At 37.4% G+C, this 15,485-nt stretch overlaps 1 protein-coding gene across 1 annotated transcript; it reads left to right on the top strand.

Annotated features, from left to right (window-relative positions):
* Positions 1–7,721: 7,721 nt before the first annotated feature.
* CCNG1 (cyclin G1) lies at positions 7,722–14,459 on the top strand. The gene is made up of 8 exons (XM_037995682.2): positions 7,722–7,956; positions 9,382–9,645; positions 11,194–11,447; positions 12,003–12,081; positions 12,161–12,259; positions 12,485–12,609; positions 12,659–12,679; positions 13,533–14,459. Exons 2-8 carry the CDS (start codon positions 9,382–9,384, stop codon positions 13,597–13,599), a joined length of 909 nt encoding a protein of 302 aa, XP_037851610.1. The 5' UTR covers positions 7,722–7,956; the 3' UTR covers positions 13,600–14,459.
* The last annotated feature ends 1,026 nt before the right edge of the window (positions 14,460–15,485 follow it).

Raw genomic sequence — 15,485 nt, 5'->3', positions numbered from 1 at the left:
GTATATATTATATATACATATATAGCAATAGTGAAGTCTAAGACAGTGAATTCAGTTGAACAAAGTATAACTAAGCAATAAAATTCTGAGCTTAGTTTTCACAGGTACATAAGATAGCATTTCTTCGTTCATGAACTTCAAATCATTTCATAAACACATACCATTAAGAAAACATTTCTGGAGATGTAATTCCAGAAGGGAAAGTGAGACGTGCAATGGGAAACAACAGGAGAATGAAAAGTCTTGAGCTGAGTCCTAACTCATGAACCACAAGCCAAGTGACTTTGAGTAAATTATTGAACCTCTCTGGCTTTATTGTTCTCTCCCAAAAAAATATGGATCACAATCTATTATAGACTGAATTGTATCTCCCTAAAATTCATATGTTGAAGCCCTGACCTCCAGTGTGACTCTAGTCGAAACTAGGGCCTTTAAACACATAACTGAGATAAATCCCATATGATTGGCATCCTTACAAGAAGAGACACCCACAGACCATGTGAAGACAAAGTAAGAAGGTGGCCACCTGCAAGCCAAGAAGAGACCTCAGAAGAAATCACACTTAATGACACCTTGGTCTCGGTCTTCCCAGCTCCAGATCTGCAACAAAATAAATTTCTGTTGTTTAAGCCACTCAGTCTATGGAATTTTGTTTGGCATCCCTAGCAAATTAATACATAATCACTGTCCTGAAAATCTGGCAAGGATTCTGGAAAGAGTGGATGATAAAATAAATGTGAAAGTCCTTCATAAACTATGAAATTTACCAAAAAGAGAAGGTATCATTATACCTCATGGGATCATCATTTGCCTTCATGTATAAGGGACAATCCACTTAAGGAAAACAGAAGACCAAAGAAAAAACAAAAATATTGGTTTATGTTTATTAGCTGATAAACTTCTCAGCTTATTAGGAAGTTATTAGAAGTTATTAGGTCAACTTCTCCCACTTTATGTGGTCTTAGGAGATGAAGTCCACTTTATGGTCAGAACAACGAGAAGACTAATGTTACTGTAAGGACAAAGACCCTGATAAAATTGCCCAGTTATTGATGTCAGCAGTGCCATGGGTTGTAATTTATTCCTCTCTCAGAAGATGACTTGTTTCTACAGATAATAATAATATCTAACATTTATTGAACACTTACATGTACTGTTTTCCAACTATTAGCTCAATTAATCCTCACAACTTTTTGGGTAGTACTGTTATTCAAAATATGAACATCTTGAGGCTGAAAGCTTGTAAGTAGAGAAACTGGGACCCAAACTGTAGTCGGTCCCTTAGTGCCTCAGCCAAATCACTGCTATTAGTTATTAAAAGTTCTTCTATAAGGCCAGGAATTACAGAAAATTTCATACAAAAATCTGCACCAATGTGATTTGGTACTATTATTTATCACCTCCAAATATTTTCACATCCATACATACTGTGTTTATCATTACATGATGTAAATATATATTTTCATTGAAAATAGAAACATCCATAATATACCTAAAGATTTTATTCTGTTTGACCTAAATCTATGCATGGGTAACTTCCAACAAAAGCTAGGTATTTTAAGAAGGCTTGAACAAACTGATGTGCTGTTCTATCATATTTTCACAACATAAGGGTACATAAACTCCATGTTTTTATGTATTACTCTTACTTCAACACTGATGTAAAGCTCCTAAATTTGACAAGTGAGACTATTTTAAATCAGGAAGAGACCTTTGAATAATTTGAAATGAAAAATCAGGCATATAAAATAGCTACAGAAAACACAAACATTTATAAAACATTTTGTGATCATAACATCTACCCAGAGAATTTAAAGCATGCTAAATACATAGAATCTCTACTCTTTTGTGTTGTTTGCTTCCATTGTAGTCTGTATTTGAATAGAAGCTCCTATAACAATACAGCTGACTGAGTGTAAATTGACTAGTGTCAATTAAATTGACCAGTGTCATATGAGGCTTCAGATTGTTCCAGCAGTCACATACATCTTTACCCTGCTGGTTCCTTCCTGACATCATTTAAACAGGCATATATCTAGCTAATGTTTGAAAAGCAAACTCTCTTTCTCATCATCATGTCCACCCTCTGGGCATGCCTCTACCCCTTACAGTCAAGTTCCTTGTAAGAATGGTTTATATACTCATTGGTTTCATATTCTCTCTTTCTTGATCATACTATGTTTTATTCTCTCTGCAGCATCAGATACCAGTGCTCACTCTCTTCTTGAAACACTTTCTCCTGATTCCTGTAACATCCTCTCTTCTTATTTTACTCTTCCCTCTCTCTCTTCTCCTAGATTCCCTTTGGAGACTCCTTTTCCCTAGATTCTTCAACTCTCCTGAACTGATCTATTTCCATGACTCAAATCATCCCCTATTTCTGATGAGTCCCAAAGCTATCTGCAGCAACAAATGTTTCTCTAGCTGCCTTTTCAACACCTCCACCTGGAAGTCCCTCAGACATCTTGAACTTAAAGTTTTCCTCCAGCAAACCTGGTCTTTTTTCTGTATTCCCTGATAAACACACAAATAGAATCCCAATTCAAACTTTTGCTAAAGCTCAGTGCAACCTTCTGTTTTTTCCTAGGTTAAGGCAATGACCTTTAAACTGTTCTTCCTGCCTCCAGTCTTGGCCCATCTCTCCAGTCTCCACCTGATGCCAAGTAGTCATCCCAAATCATATACCCAATTGTGGTGTTCTTTTTAAAGTCCATGGTTGGTTCCCCAAAGTTTGCAAAGTCCTACATTCGAGAACGGTATACATGGTGTACACGGTCCCTCAACATGAACAACTGCTTCTCTCCCCAGTGTCACTGCTAAACCACCTCCCTCAACAGCCTCTGTACTTTAGCCAGAGTAACCTCTATTTCATTTGCAGAAATCAGTTTATTCTCTCTTTCTATTGTGCCTTTGCACATACTGTTGATTTTGTTTGCAGTGTCCTTTGCACCAGCCTCTTCACTTGGCTAAATCCCTAAAAACTCAGATCAAGAGTCACAGTATCTTGGAAGACTTCTACAAAGACCCCTTCCCTTCACTCCTTCCCTGACCCGCCTAATTTTGTTTAAGTCTTCTTGTGTGTTCCCCTGGTACCCTACACATAGCTCTGTCATAGCACTTATTTTGTGGTTATTCATCCATTTCCCTGGAAAGTTTTTCATTTGTTTTGTTTTGAAGACAAACTATAATGTGGAATACATTACCCTAACTCGGGTGTTTTTCCTCCACACTCACCCACCAACCCTTGGAATGCCAAGGGAGGGCTCCTCACTGCCCTCTACCAGCCACAGAACCTGACAGCCACAGAGAGGCTTTGACCCTACCGACAGTAGAGGCAGTGAAAAACAACCTTGGGATGTACTAATTATTAGAAAACTGAGGTTTGGGGAGAGAAAAGAGAAAAGGGTTGGCGAAATCATAGAGGGGGATAAAGGAGTTAAAAGGATAGAAAGATAAAGAAAGTAGTAACCTGAAACAAGGAAGGCCTTAACTGCAGTATTTCATTTTCCAATTCTTAACTCTGCCAAAATGTTTTGTGTACATGGGTGTGTGTGTGTGTGTGTGTGTTTGCTTTTGGGGGAGGAAGGTTAGCAACCTAGGCAGAAACCTGGATAAGAAAGGAAATTGTTCTCCCATTCCTATCCCTTCTCCTTCCAAAGCAGGAGACAACAGAGACACCTGCAGTACTGGCTTCCGACTGGAGGACAATGACCCAGCTGATCCTTCTGACCTCTTACCTTCACAGAGAACAGTAGCCAACACACCCTGTGGCTCAAAAGCTGTAGTCGCAATTTTTTTTTTTATCTAGGATTACAAAATACAATGGTCTGGCACTTACAACGTTCTCAAGAAATACTTGTTGATGGACAAACAAAGTAAACAGTCAACATGGGCAAAATGTTGATTATTGAAGCTGGGTAATGAGTCTGAAATGTTCTGAAATAGAAACTTTTTTTAAAAACTGCAGAAAAATCCAAATTCACGTTTTGTGTAAAGTATATTTAGTAAATAGCAAACAGTTACTAAACAGAAGATATATAAAATATCCCACATTTCTGAAGATAATACTATCAGAGTCGTCAAAAGCATGTGTGTTTAAGTTCAGCACAATGACCTGCCACATGGGAAATACATAATAAAAGCAAACCCTATATACTACGTTTTTGGCTGGTCTTGACTTTGAGCTTTGTACTCAATAGAGTCTAAAGCCATTAGAGAACAGAGGATCCCCCTCTAATGTGACCCAGTGCCTTTATATAGCAGTGGTTACTTAACGAGTCAAAAATTTAGTTTTTCATGAAATATACAGTAAAACCTCAATTAATTGGAAGGGTTTACTTTACCTGAGTATAGAAGTGGTAGCTAGAACCTCTGAGTAGAAGCATATACATGAAATTGTTAATCTATGTTTTTTATGTATCCTTTCTCTCTCTCCTCCCAACTATATTTAATTTCACTGGTGTCCCAGGAACTAATAAAGAATCAAAGAAGCCACTGCCAAGCATGTTATCTTCAAATGAATAAGATAGACTAGATGCACTAGAGAATAGCTAGAGAAGTGGAGGAGGCTGTAATGCATAGTTACAGGAAGGATCAGAAAGCAGAAGGGGACTCAGCTGAGATCTTTTTGACCCTCACTTCCTTGGCCCTTATAGCTGGACAAGGCTACACACAAAAGTACTGGACATCTCCCAAGGAGCCTGAAAAGAGGGTAAGGTGATTGGACATTGTGTGCAAGAGGGAAGGCACAGACTGCCACATCTCCAAGATGCAAACAAACAAAGCCAACTGGGAATTTCCCTGTGAGGGCAGTATTTGACACACCGCCACTGTTTTATATCTGCTTGTTATAATCTTTGTTGTTCAAAGGCACGTCTACAGCCTACCATGCGGAGAATATGATTAAATCTTCCAGTTACTGCCTGGATTCTTGCCCAGCCTCAAGGCCATTATTCTGACCATTAGTTCTTATTGTACTTAACTGTTAATGGAGAAGAAAGTATGAGTGTAGGAATTGAATACATCATTGAGCCTAGAATATACCCCCAGAAGTCAGTCATTTAACAAATTTTTAATAGGAATTCATGATTAAATCCACACTTCTTTAAAAATAAATTCATAGTTAATGAAGGGCTCATTATCTTTATTTTACAAGAGTGGATAATTGAGTATTACATTTCCACATTTTGCTAATTAGGTCTTTTCAATTATTTAAATGATGGTCTATATTCTAACATTTTGAAATGAAAATGGCAGAGGGGGTTAAGGGAGGAAGAAAAGTAAAGAATATCAATTTGACTTGATTTGTATTTAATTAATGTCTCTCCAATACTGGTGAAATAATTTTTTATGTGAGAGATTTTAATAAAAAGTAAAAATATTTTAATGTAAGAGAAAATATTTTATTACATAAAAAATATTACCTAAAAGCCCTCAAGTGAAAATTTCAAGTATAAAAACGTATAGAAAGTAATACATGCAATTTAGATATTTTACCTGTGTTAAATAAACAATTCTAACACACTGATTATCCTTCTAGGCTGAAAACAGATGACTAAGTCTGACAACAGAGAAAACACAACCAAAGTGTGTTTGAGCAAGATATTTAAAAAGAAATAGTAATTTAATAATAAGGGCTACCATTTATCAAGAAATCTACTGTGATCTGGGAATAGTGACTACCTCTTTATGCACTTTCTATTATTTAATCCTCTTCATAACCCCATGAATAATGTATTTTTTACTTCCTATTGTTGAGAAAAGAAAATGTGATTAACTTGTTGAAAGTCACATGACTAGTTATGAGCTATTCCTGGATATGAATATAAGTTTATTTTATTCTAAAGTCCATGTGTTTATATTGCCCACAGGTTACATGTTCTACAAGGACAGGTAACAGTCTAATTTGTTCTCCATTGGCTTATGCTATGTGTTCAATAAATATTAGTTAATTTATTCATGCTTTTCATTGCTATAAAGAATTTTTTTTTCTTTTATTTAGACCAAGTCTTGCTCTGTTTCCCAGGTTGGAGTACAGTGGCACAATCTCAGCTCACTGCAACCTCTGCCTCCCAGGTTCAAGCGATTCTCCTGCCTCAGCCTCCTGAGTAGCTGGGATTACAGGCACATGCCACCATGCCCAGCTAATTTTTGTATTTTCAGTAGAGACGGGGTTTCACCATCTCGGCCAGGTTGGTCTCAAACTCCTGACCTCAGGTGATCCACCCGCCTCGGCCTCCCAAAGTGCTGGGATTATAGGTGTGTGCCACCGTGCCCAGTCTGCCATAAAGATTTTATGATGCTTTAGCCATTTTTTTTAAATTGTGCACATACATTCCTAATTTTAGGAATTAATAATAGGAACTAAAAGGCAAAAGGAGAAACCACATTTATAAACTCACACGTTACAGCAAAAAGAATTTTTAAATAAAATTATTTGTTAAAGGTTATAAATTGCCAATTTATGTTCACTAGGTAAGCTTTTATTTTCAAGAGGAAGAAAGGCCTCTTCCCCATTTGAGTCCCAGTTTTTTAAACTGATCTGATTATGTGTCTAAGGTATTATTGTGAGGTATTAATGTTTTCTTTTGTTTTTCCTTCCCCTTCCTCCCCACCCCTTTTCCCCCTTTCCAGAGTTTTGTTTTGTGGCATTGCCTTAGTTAAGTACACGGCAGGGCAAACAGCAGAGGTGACAGCAAATCTTCCAGATTTTCACTTTGTCAAAGTAAGAGAGACTGAACTGGGGCCATGAGAACAGAGACATCCAACTACTGTGTAATTCATAAGAGTTTAGAACTGACTCCTTGTGCACCCTTTTTCAGGCCCTTTTACTAATGGACTTTTCTCACTTGTGATGATCTGGGAGAGCGAGAGTGAGGAGAGTCTAAGAAGAGTTCAGGCGAATTATTTTCCCACTAACCTGGCATAGGAGAGGTTCATAGACATTAAATTATTTACAGTAAATAAAAAGAGTAATATTGCTTTACATTCTGGTCTGTAGACTGGGATTCACACTCACCACAATTATTCCTGATAACAGTCTGCCACACACCTTTCATTTTAAGCAACTGAAAAATTGTACCAACTTTTCTCTTTAAATTGGCTTTAAAAGCAAATTCAGAAAAATGCTAGAGGGTCAAGAAATTACACAGTCCAACTCCATTATTTGATAAATTGTACAAAAAGCAAACTAAGGCAAGAATCAACTGACTTTCAAAGTTCACGAAGAGGGCACTCTGGAAGTTGATAAACCACCGCACTATATAAATTCCACCACCTCTTTATCTGTAATGAAAAAAATCAAAGGTTGACTTTTTTTTTTTTAACTACTCACTGTATTTTTAGAAAGATGGGGCAGAACCACTGTAGAACTCCTAAACCCCACAGAACAAACAGTACATTCTGGAATGATACGCTGGCCAATCCGGCTGGCAGCCGATTGACCTGACCCAGGCAAGGGTTGGTGCATGGAGTATTTAGTTCGGCCCCCTACTGAATGAAGACACTTTGTTAAATTCTCCAATGAGAGACGCTTAGAGGTAGGGGCGTGGAAGAGGGCCGGGGAATTTGACGCCAGATAACGGGAAGTGTGAGCTGATTGGCCGGGCTTCTCACTCCACGGCCCAGCCATTTACGGATAGCGGAGGCCATCCATCAAAAGAATTACACCAATCAGAGTTGAAAATGCCCCCTTCTCGCGAGAAAGCCCCGCCCTCCAATATATTCCTCTGCAGGGCAGGCGCGGCCCCTTCGGCTCCGAGCTGACCCTGATCAGGGCCGAGTCGTCTCGGCTGCGCTGCCGAGACCTCCACCCAGGACAGCACCCCCTCCCCGGGCCTCTCTCCTCTTGCCTACGAGTCCCCTCTCCTCGTAGGCCTCTTGGATCTAATATCGTGGGGTGAGAGGAGCAGGCCCGGGGAGGGTGGTTACCGCTGAGGAGCTGCAGTCGCTGTCAAGGTGAGTGGGACTGCTCGGGGGTTGACCGCCAGGTGCGGGTGGGGAGCGGGGTTGGGGGCGTGGAGCGAGGAGTAGGTCTGGCCCGCGCCCTTTTCCGCAGTTAACTCTACCGCTGCTGTGAGCACAAGCCCAGGCTAGTCCGGGGCTGGAGGGGCGGAGCCGGATCCGGCCTCCTGGGGTGCCTCAGTGTCTGCCGGCCCAGTCCCAGGGACTAGCCTGGGGAGGAAGAATGGAACCCCTGCAGTTAGAGGTTCCTCACATGACCAACTCTGAAGATCTCCGCCTTCCTGTCTTTAGGTTGGTGTGGGGAGGAACCTTCCGTGTATCTAGGGCTTAGCTTGTGCCCGGGACATGGTTGTGTTATGCACACTTAAATCAATGGAATTCCCAGGTTCATCTTTCAGACTAGGTTAGCAACACCCACCCACCCCCCGCCCCAATGCGTGCTCCTAATGTCACCTTTTAAGTTTCCTTTCCTAACAACAATAAAAGTTGACTAATATTGTGTGCCAAGAACTGTGCTATACTCTGTTAAGTGGTGAATCTTGTTCAGTCTTCACATTCAGCGACAGATATTGTTACCCTCATTTTATAAATCTAGAAATAAGCTCAAGCTCATTATTGTTCAGTGTTTTTTAGGTACCTACTATATGTGCTAAGCTCTGCTAAGCTCTTTACGTGATTTCATTTAACTCACACAAATCTGTGAGGTAGGTCATAAACCTTATCCCTACTTTATAAATGAGGAACTAAGTACAATTAAGTAACTTGAACCGTTCATGTTGTTAAAATGTGGCAGAATACTTAACTACCATCTGCTTTTCACTTTCGGTATTCTGTCTTACGGTGTTTATTTGTGGTTATCTATTGACAAGGTATAAGTTGAACAAGTATTTCTTGAAGATTTGCATTTTATTTTTCTAAAAAGCATGGTTCCGGCCGGGCGCGGTGGCTCACGCTTGTAATCCCAGCACTTTGGAAGGCCGCGGCAGGCGGATCACGAGGCCAGGAGATCGAGACCATCCTAGCCAACATGATGAAACCCCATCTCTACTAAAAATATAAAAATTAGCTGGGCGTGGTGGCACACCCCTGTAATCCCAGCTACTTGGGAGGCTGAGGCAGGAGAATTGCTTGAACCGGGGAGTCGGAGGTTGCAGTGAGCCAAGATCGTGCCACTGCACTCCAGCCTGGCAACAGAGCGAGACTTCGTCTCAAAAAAAAAAAAAAAAAAGACACATTTAGGATGTGACCAACTTGTAGAAGGGAAATAAATAACAGATGGCACTTTGCAATGACTTAGATGCACTAGCCGCACTGGGGGATGGGAGACTTATAAATCATTTCTTGGCCCAGTGCAAAGATGGCCAAGAGAAGCAGGAAGGACTACTTACACTCCTTTCTGGTCTTTTTTTCTATATATAGATGATAGAGGTACTGACAACAACTGACTCTCAGAAACTGCTACACCAGCTGAATGCCCTGTTGGAACAGGAGTCTAGATGTCAGCCAAAGGTCTGTGGCTTGAGACTAATTGAGTCTGCACATGATAATGGCCTCAGAATGACTGCAAGACTAAGGGACTTTGAAGTAAAAGATCTTCTTAGTCTAACTCAGTTCTTTGGCTTCGACACAGAGACATTTTCTCTAGCTGTGAATTTACTGGACAGATTCCTGTCTAAAATGAAGGTATGTTTGAAGCTACAGTTTTGTAATTTTGCTCAGTGTGTTTTGGAGATGGAATTGTTACCTTTTGGCTGATACTCATAAACTTGACCTTTTTTATTTTCAGCACGTAGCCAAAACATTAATTTTGTCTACAACAGCATTAATATGATTTCTTATCATAAGAGTACATCAGGTATTAGACTTAAATTCTGAAATGAAAAGTAGTCTAATATCAAGTAACTAATTGCAGTTTCCTAGTAAGAAAATTGGCTGTTTTTAAAAAACCCTTCTTGATAGGTTGGATTGGTCCATTTATTTACTATTTTTAGATATAAACAAATGTATTAGTGGCAGAAATTTATTAGAGGCCACATTGTGGCTAAGAATATATTTCTTAATCACTACCCATATATAAAATTGTAAATGTTATAGCCTTAGACCTAGTCAAGACTTGCTTACGCTTGGCATTTCCAGCTTCAGTGTACATGCAGTGGGGAGGAGAGTGTATCTGAAGGAGGAGCAACTATTTTACTATACTAGATAAACAAGACTATGTCACTTTCAGAGCTGAACTGTTACAAATGCATCTGCCTTTCCCGTACACCCATGGTCACTGGAAGAAAATAAGATGATGTGGCAATTAGAAGGAAACTCATATTTTAGTCCTTGGTATCTAATACAGTGTATCACAAGAAAGGACTTCAATATTTGTTGAAGATTCAAGAAATTTGCTTCAATAGACTAATTAACCTCTTTTGACATTTCACATGTGTAGTCACTACCTTTGAATCTATAAATGTTACATAAATGAATAATATATAGCTGTCCCCTCAGGTATAATTCAGTTGAATGTGAGAATAAGATCATTGCTGTTATGTACAAGTCATAGTAAGAAAAGTAACTACCTTATTCTTTTAAAGAGGTATAAGTGTACTGCTGAAGAGGTTACAAGAAGAGAGAGAGCAGAGATATTAATACTGGTAACAGCTTAGTTTCATGTGAGCTGGAAGTAAACAACTGGATAAAGTTTTGACTGTGCCTCATACTGCAGACATTCAGAAAATTAAATGATAAAGATTACTAGTGGATAGAACCGTTAGAGGCAGAGTAAACAGTATATGCCATACTATTTTAAAACTGTTTTATATGTCTTCCCACAAAGACAAGAGCCTGGAAAAAATACAACATCCTGGAAAGAAATGGCTTATTTTGTAAATAAGCCATAAAGTATTTCAGTCCTCATATATCTTTGACTAGTTAACTTATTTGATCAAACTAGAACAATGTTTACTTATACTTCTACAGTGATTAAAAAAAAAAGTTTTTCTATGCTGAGCCAAACATACTGAAACTCAGTCCAGTTACTCAAAATTTGCTTCTAAGTGGGGTCCATAGTGTTGACAGGCTATAGTTTAGGTATGAGTGGATTGTGTTAAGTCTATCACAGCTGAGAAATAAACCTCAGATATACATTTTCAAACTGTCGGGTCTGAGTTCTAGATTATCCTTTATGTTTTAATTGAAATAAGGTAGAGTCATGGGCTTACTGGTTTTGTTTTGTTTTTTTAGGTACAGCCCAAGCACCTTGGGTGTGTTGGACTGAGCTGCTTCTATCTGGCTGTAAAATCAATAGAAGAGGAAAGGAATGTCCCATTGGCAACTGACTTGATCCGAATAAGTCAATATAGGTTTACGGTTTCAGACTTGATGAGAATGGAAAAGATTGTATTGGAGAAGGTGTGTTGGAAAGTCAAAGCTACTACTGCCTTTCAATTTCTGCAACTGTATTATTCACTCCTTCAAGAGAACTTGCCACTTGAAAGGTAAGTGACCTTTGTTTTGAACAAGAGAGATCTGGAAATCAGAATGGTATTGTATGGATATTGCATAAAATCAGTATCCTCATAGAATTCTAATAAAAATAAGTAAAATGACAGCTGTGGCTCTGTGAACTTTAATGTCCATCATATGTGAGAAAATGTTCCATTGTCAATAGCTTCATTAAAGCTAATTCTTGGGATTAAAGTACATTTCGACTTTTATAGAAACTAGTAAGAAAGCATTTAGCACAAATTTATGGAAAAAAGGACCTTCGGTAGATGTGGAAATATTTATTAAAGCTAAAAGAAAATAAATATTGATATCTGTGGCATAGTACTGTTCATTTTAATTTTTTGGCCCAAATCATTTAAAACTCCCATGTGGTGCCTTAAGAAGTTAGTATCTCTGATGGAAGGGGAATTCCTTTAAATAGTTCATTTGCTATGATAAATGTGCATAAGCTTCACTTTAAAACTTGACTTCAGTGTTTTTCTAAAAACATCTTTTGACTAGATGTAATATTATCTAATAAAAGTAATACCGTTTTCTTTTTAAAGGAGAAATAGCATTAATTTTGAAAGACTAGAAGCTCAACTTAAGGCATGTCATTGCAGGATCATATTTTCTAAAGCAAAGGTAAATATTTTATAAAGATTACGCCTATTTTGTGACCTGTTTTTATATTTGGCATTTACTTTAAATTTATCTCTTTTAGCCTTCTGTGTTAGCATTGTCTATCATTGCATTAGAGATCCAAGCACAGAAGTGTATAGAGTTAACAGAAGGAGTAGAATGTCTTCAGAAACATTCCAAGGTATGTCAAGGACGTAGCGTAAATCCTATTAACAGCTGTAAAAGAAACTAAACCCCTTCTATCTCCTGAAGTAAAATGAGATGTCATATGTTTATTTGAAACTTAAGAAGCTATCCTTAAATTTTTTTAATGAGCAAAGACACATGTTCATAGGATTCCTTTTATTAATGTAGTTAAATAAGGTGGGACTTACTTTGAGTAATAATTTTTTTAATTTATGTACAGATAAATGGCAGAGATTTGACCTTCTGGCAAGAGCTTGTATCCAAGTGTTTAACTGAATATTCATCAAACAAGTGTTCCAAACCAAATGTTCAGAAGTTGAAATGGATTGTTTCTGGGCGTACTGCACGGCAATTGAAGCATAGTTACTACAGAATAACTCACCTTCCAACAATTCCTGAAATGGTCCCTTAACTGGTAAATTTGGTCCGTTATTATTCTCCAGATACAGAAAATTTTCTAATGCCATAATTTTCAACTGAAAAAGAGTAATTATCTTCAAAATAAAATGGAGTTGGAATAGTAAAGGGGGAGATGACATCACTGATCTAGTCAACTAATATTTGAAGGCCTTTACTATATACAAGGTACAACACCTTAGGAGTAAGGAATTATCCAACCTCTGATATATACGTTAGCCATTTCATTAAATTTTCAGCTTAGAGAACTGCATCCTCCTTGTAGCACTAAAATCATGCTTTTTTTTAATTGTACATGATCTTGCTGTATGTAGACCCAAACTCTGACTCATTTAAAATTACATAAGCTGAGCAGGACAACAGCACCAGAAGTCTGAACCATGTATGAACTAATTTGAGACTGTTCACTTATAAGCAAAATCAATATGAACTTGGATATTGTACTTAAAAGAAAAAGTAGGATATGATAGATAGTCTCTACATTGGGTATCTGGAAACTGTCAGAATGTGTCAACACTATAGTAACCTATCATTACTATAGCAGCTGGACTACTAAAAAGTAGTTATATGCATAAAAAATGTAAACTTGCTTTCTGCATATGTGATATACATTCTTGCCATCTAAATTTCCTAACTCAGTGATTTATTTACTCTAAACTAAATGTTAACATTTAATACATCTACATATGATTATGAATATTAGATATGAACATTTCATATCTAATATTTAGAATACAGAATATAGAATACAGAATTAGCAAAGATTAGATATGAAATGTTCATATCTAATATTTAGTATTTAGGCAGACTGGCTTCTGTTAAGCTGGATTTTGTTTTCTTTATTTAAATAGGATTATTACAGCACCAAAAAACTTCGGTGAAGCCTTTCTCCACAACCTTGTTCTATGGATTCCATAATGTTACAATGGATTTAAGCTATGAAGCCTCAAAACATCACAAGATAAGCATGATGGTCTCAGACTTGGGAAAACTGCCTAATATTACGCTGTAGTAGAATTATGTTTAGCTTTGAATTCATCTGTGAAGCATTCAAATCAAAGCTAAAAGCCTAAATGTGAAATGCTAATGACAAGCCTGAGAAGGTAAACTGTGAATCTTCATTTCTATCATTGATCTAACTTTAGATATTGGATCAATATATTTAGGTGGTATTGAAAATGGTATTGGAGGAGTCACACTAATACTATCAACTATCAGTCTTCCCACAGCTTCAATCACTCTCATTATTCTAATCCTACTCCTACTTAATTTAAATATTAAATTTTAAGTTATGAGGTTTATGTCAAAAGGAACATTTCACAAATGCACTTTTAAGGCATAATTAGGGTTAACATTCTAGGCAGTATAAACACATCCCATAATGCAAGTAATAGATACTCTAGAGATGTGGACTTTATTGCTATATGGGAATTACATTTAAATTTGAGGGCATTTTATATAAAGAAAAATACAGACCTATAAAGTTTGGCATATTCATTAAGTTATCTTTTAATATTTTTTTCTAGAAAACAGGTGACATTTGTATCTACAATAAAAAATTTTTATACAGATCCTACTGTCGCAAACTGAATCCCATCAAGAAAATCAGTTTCTATTGTATTAGTAACTCAAAATAAATTACCACTTCGAAAACTTGCTTTCCCACACTAAGGTAAGTTCAGGCTAGATTCAACACTCCAGAAGTTTTTTTACTAAAGACTTTTTTCAGTTGGAAGTGATGGCAGTTTTATAAAAAGAGAATATACTTCCACTGATGCCCTTACTGTGCAAAAAAAGTCTTAAGAAAAGCAAGTAGACATCTTCATAACTATGAATGAAGCTGCTGAGGTAGTGTTTAGGATTCTCCATGTCAGTTAGTGAGTGTAAGAAGTACTGTGTTAAAGTGTTGTAAACAGTTAGTGCAATGTATAGCCTGAGTCTATCCAGAATGGCTGTAACCAATTTGACATCACGTTATGGATCAATACACAATGAAAAACCAAAGAACCACGTATATCTTATTCTTAACTTTTGTAAACCATGTTTTATGGGTAACTTTTCAGTTTTCTCAAAAGGCTGATAAATTTCAGTATTTTGAATACATCATTGTTAATTTTGAGTTGACAGAGGTAAACTAACCAACTACCATTATGTTTTAGTACTAAGGGATATACCTTTCAATAAAGTTACTGAAATTCAATCCTTTGCTGGGTGGCTTTTTTCTCCTCTGATTTAATTAACTTTTAGCAGTGTGGTAACAGAACATTATAAAAAGCTATCTCTACTCAGTATATTTAAATTTAGTGCTAAATTTAGATGCATAGTACCAGAAACAATAAAATCCCTATTAATAGTATGATTAATAGCTAATACTTTACTTTTTGTTTTTTCTAAGACAGGGTCACTCTTGTCACGCAGGCTGGATTGCAGTGGCGCGATCTCAGCTCATTGCAGCCTCTCGGCAGCCCAGGCTCAGATCCTCGCACCTTAGCTTCCGAAATAGCTAGTATTACAGGCACGTGCCACCGCACTCAGCTAAATTTTTTTTTTTTTTTTTTTTTTCTGTAGAGACAGTGTTGTCACTGTGTTGCCCAGGCTGATCTCCAACTCAAACTCTTGGGCTCAAGTGATCTGCCCACCTCGTTCTCCCAAAGTGCTGAGATTACAGGCATGAGCCACTGTGCCTAGCCTGTAATGTTTTTTTAATAGACATAGAATGATGACAAATAATTGTTTAATGTGCATTAAAAGTTGATGTTTTTGCATTATTAATCCTATTTATCACTCAGATTCATCACTGGTAT

The sequence above is a fragment of the Chlorocebus sabaeus genome, chromosome 23, assembly GCF_047675955.1.
Source record: "Chlorocebus sabaeus isolate Y175 chromosome 23, mChlSab1.0.hap1, whole genome shotgun sequence".
NCBI classification, from domain to species: Eukaryota; Metazoa; Chordata; class Mammalia; order Primates; family Cercopithecidae; genus Chlorocebus; species Chlorocebus sabaeus.
The sequence above is the reverse complement of the archived record's forward strand: the minus strand, read 5'-3'. Positions and strand labels throughout refer to the sequence as shown.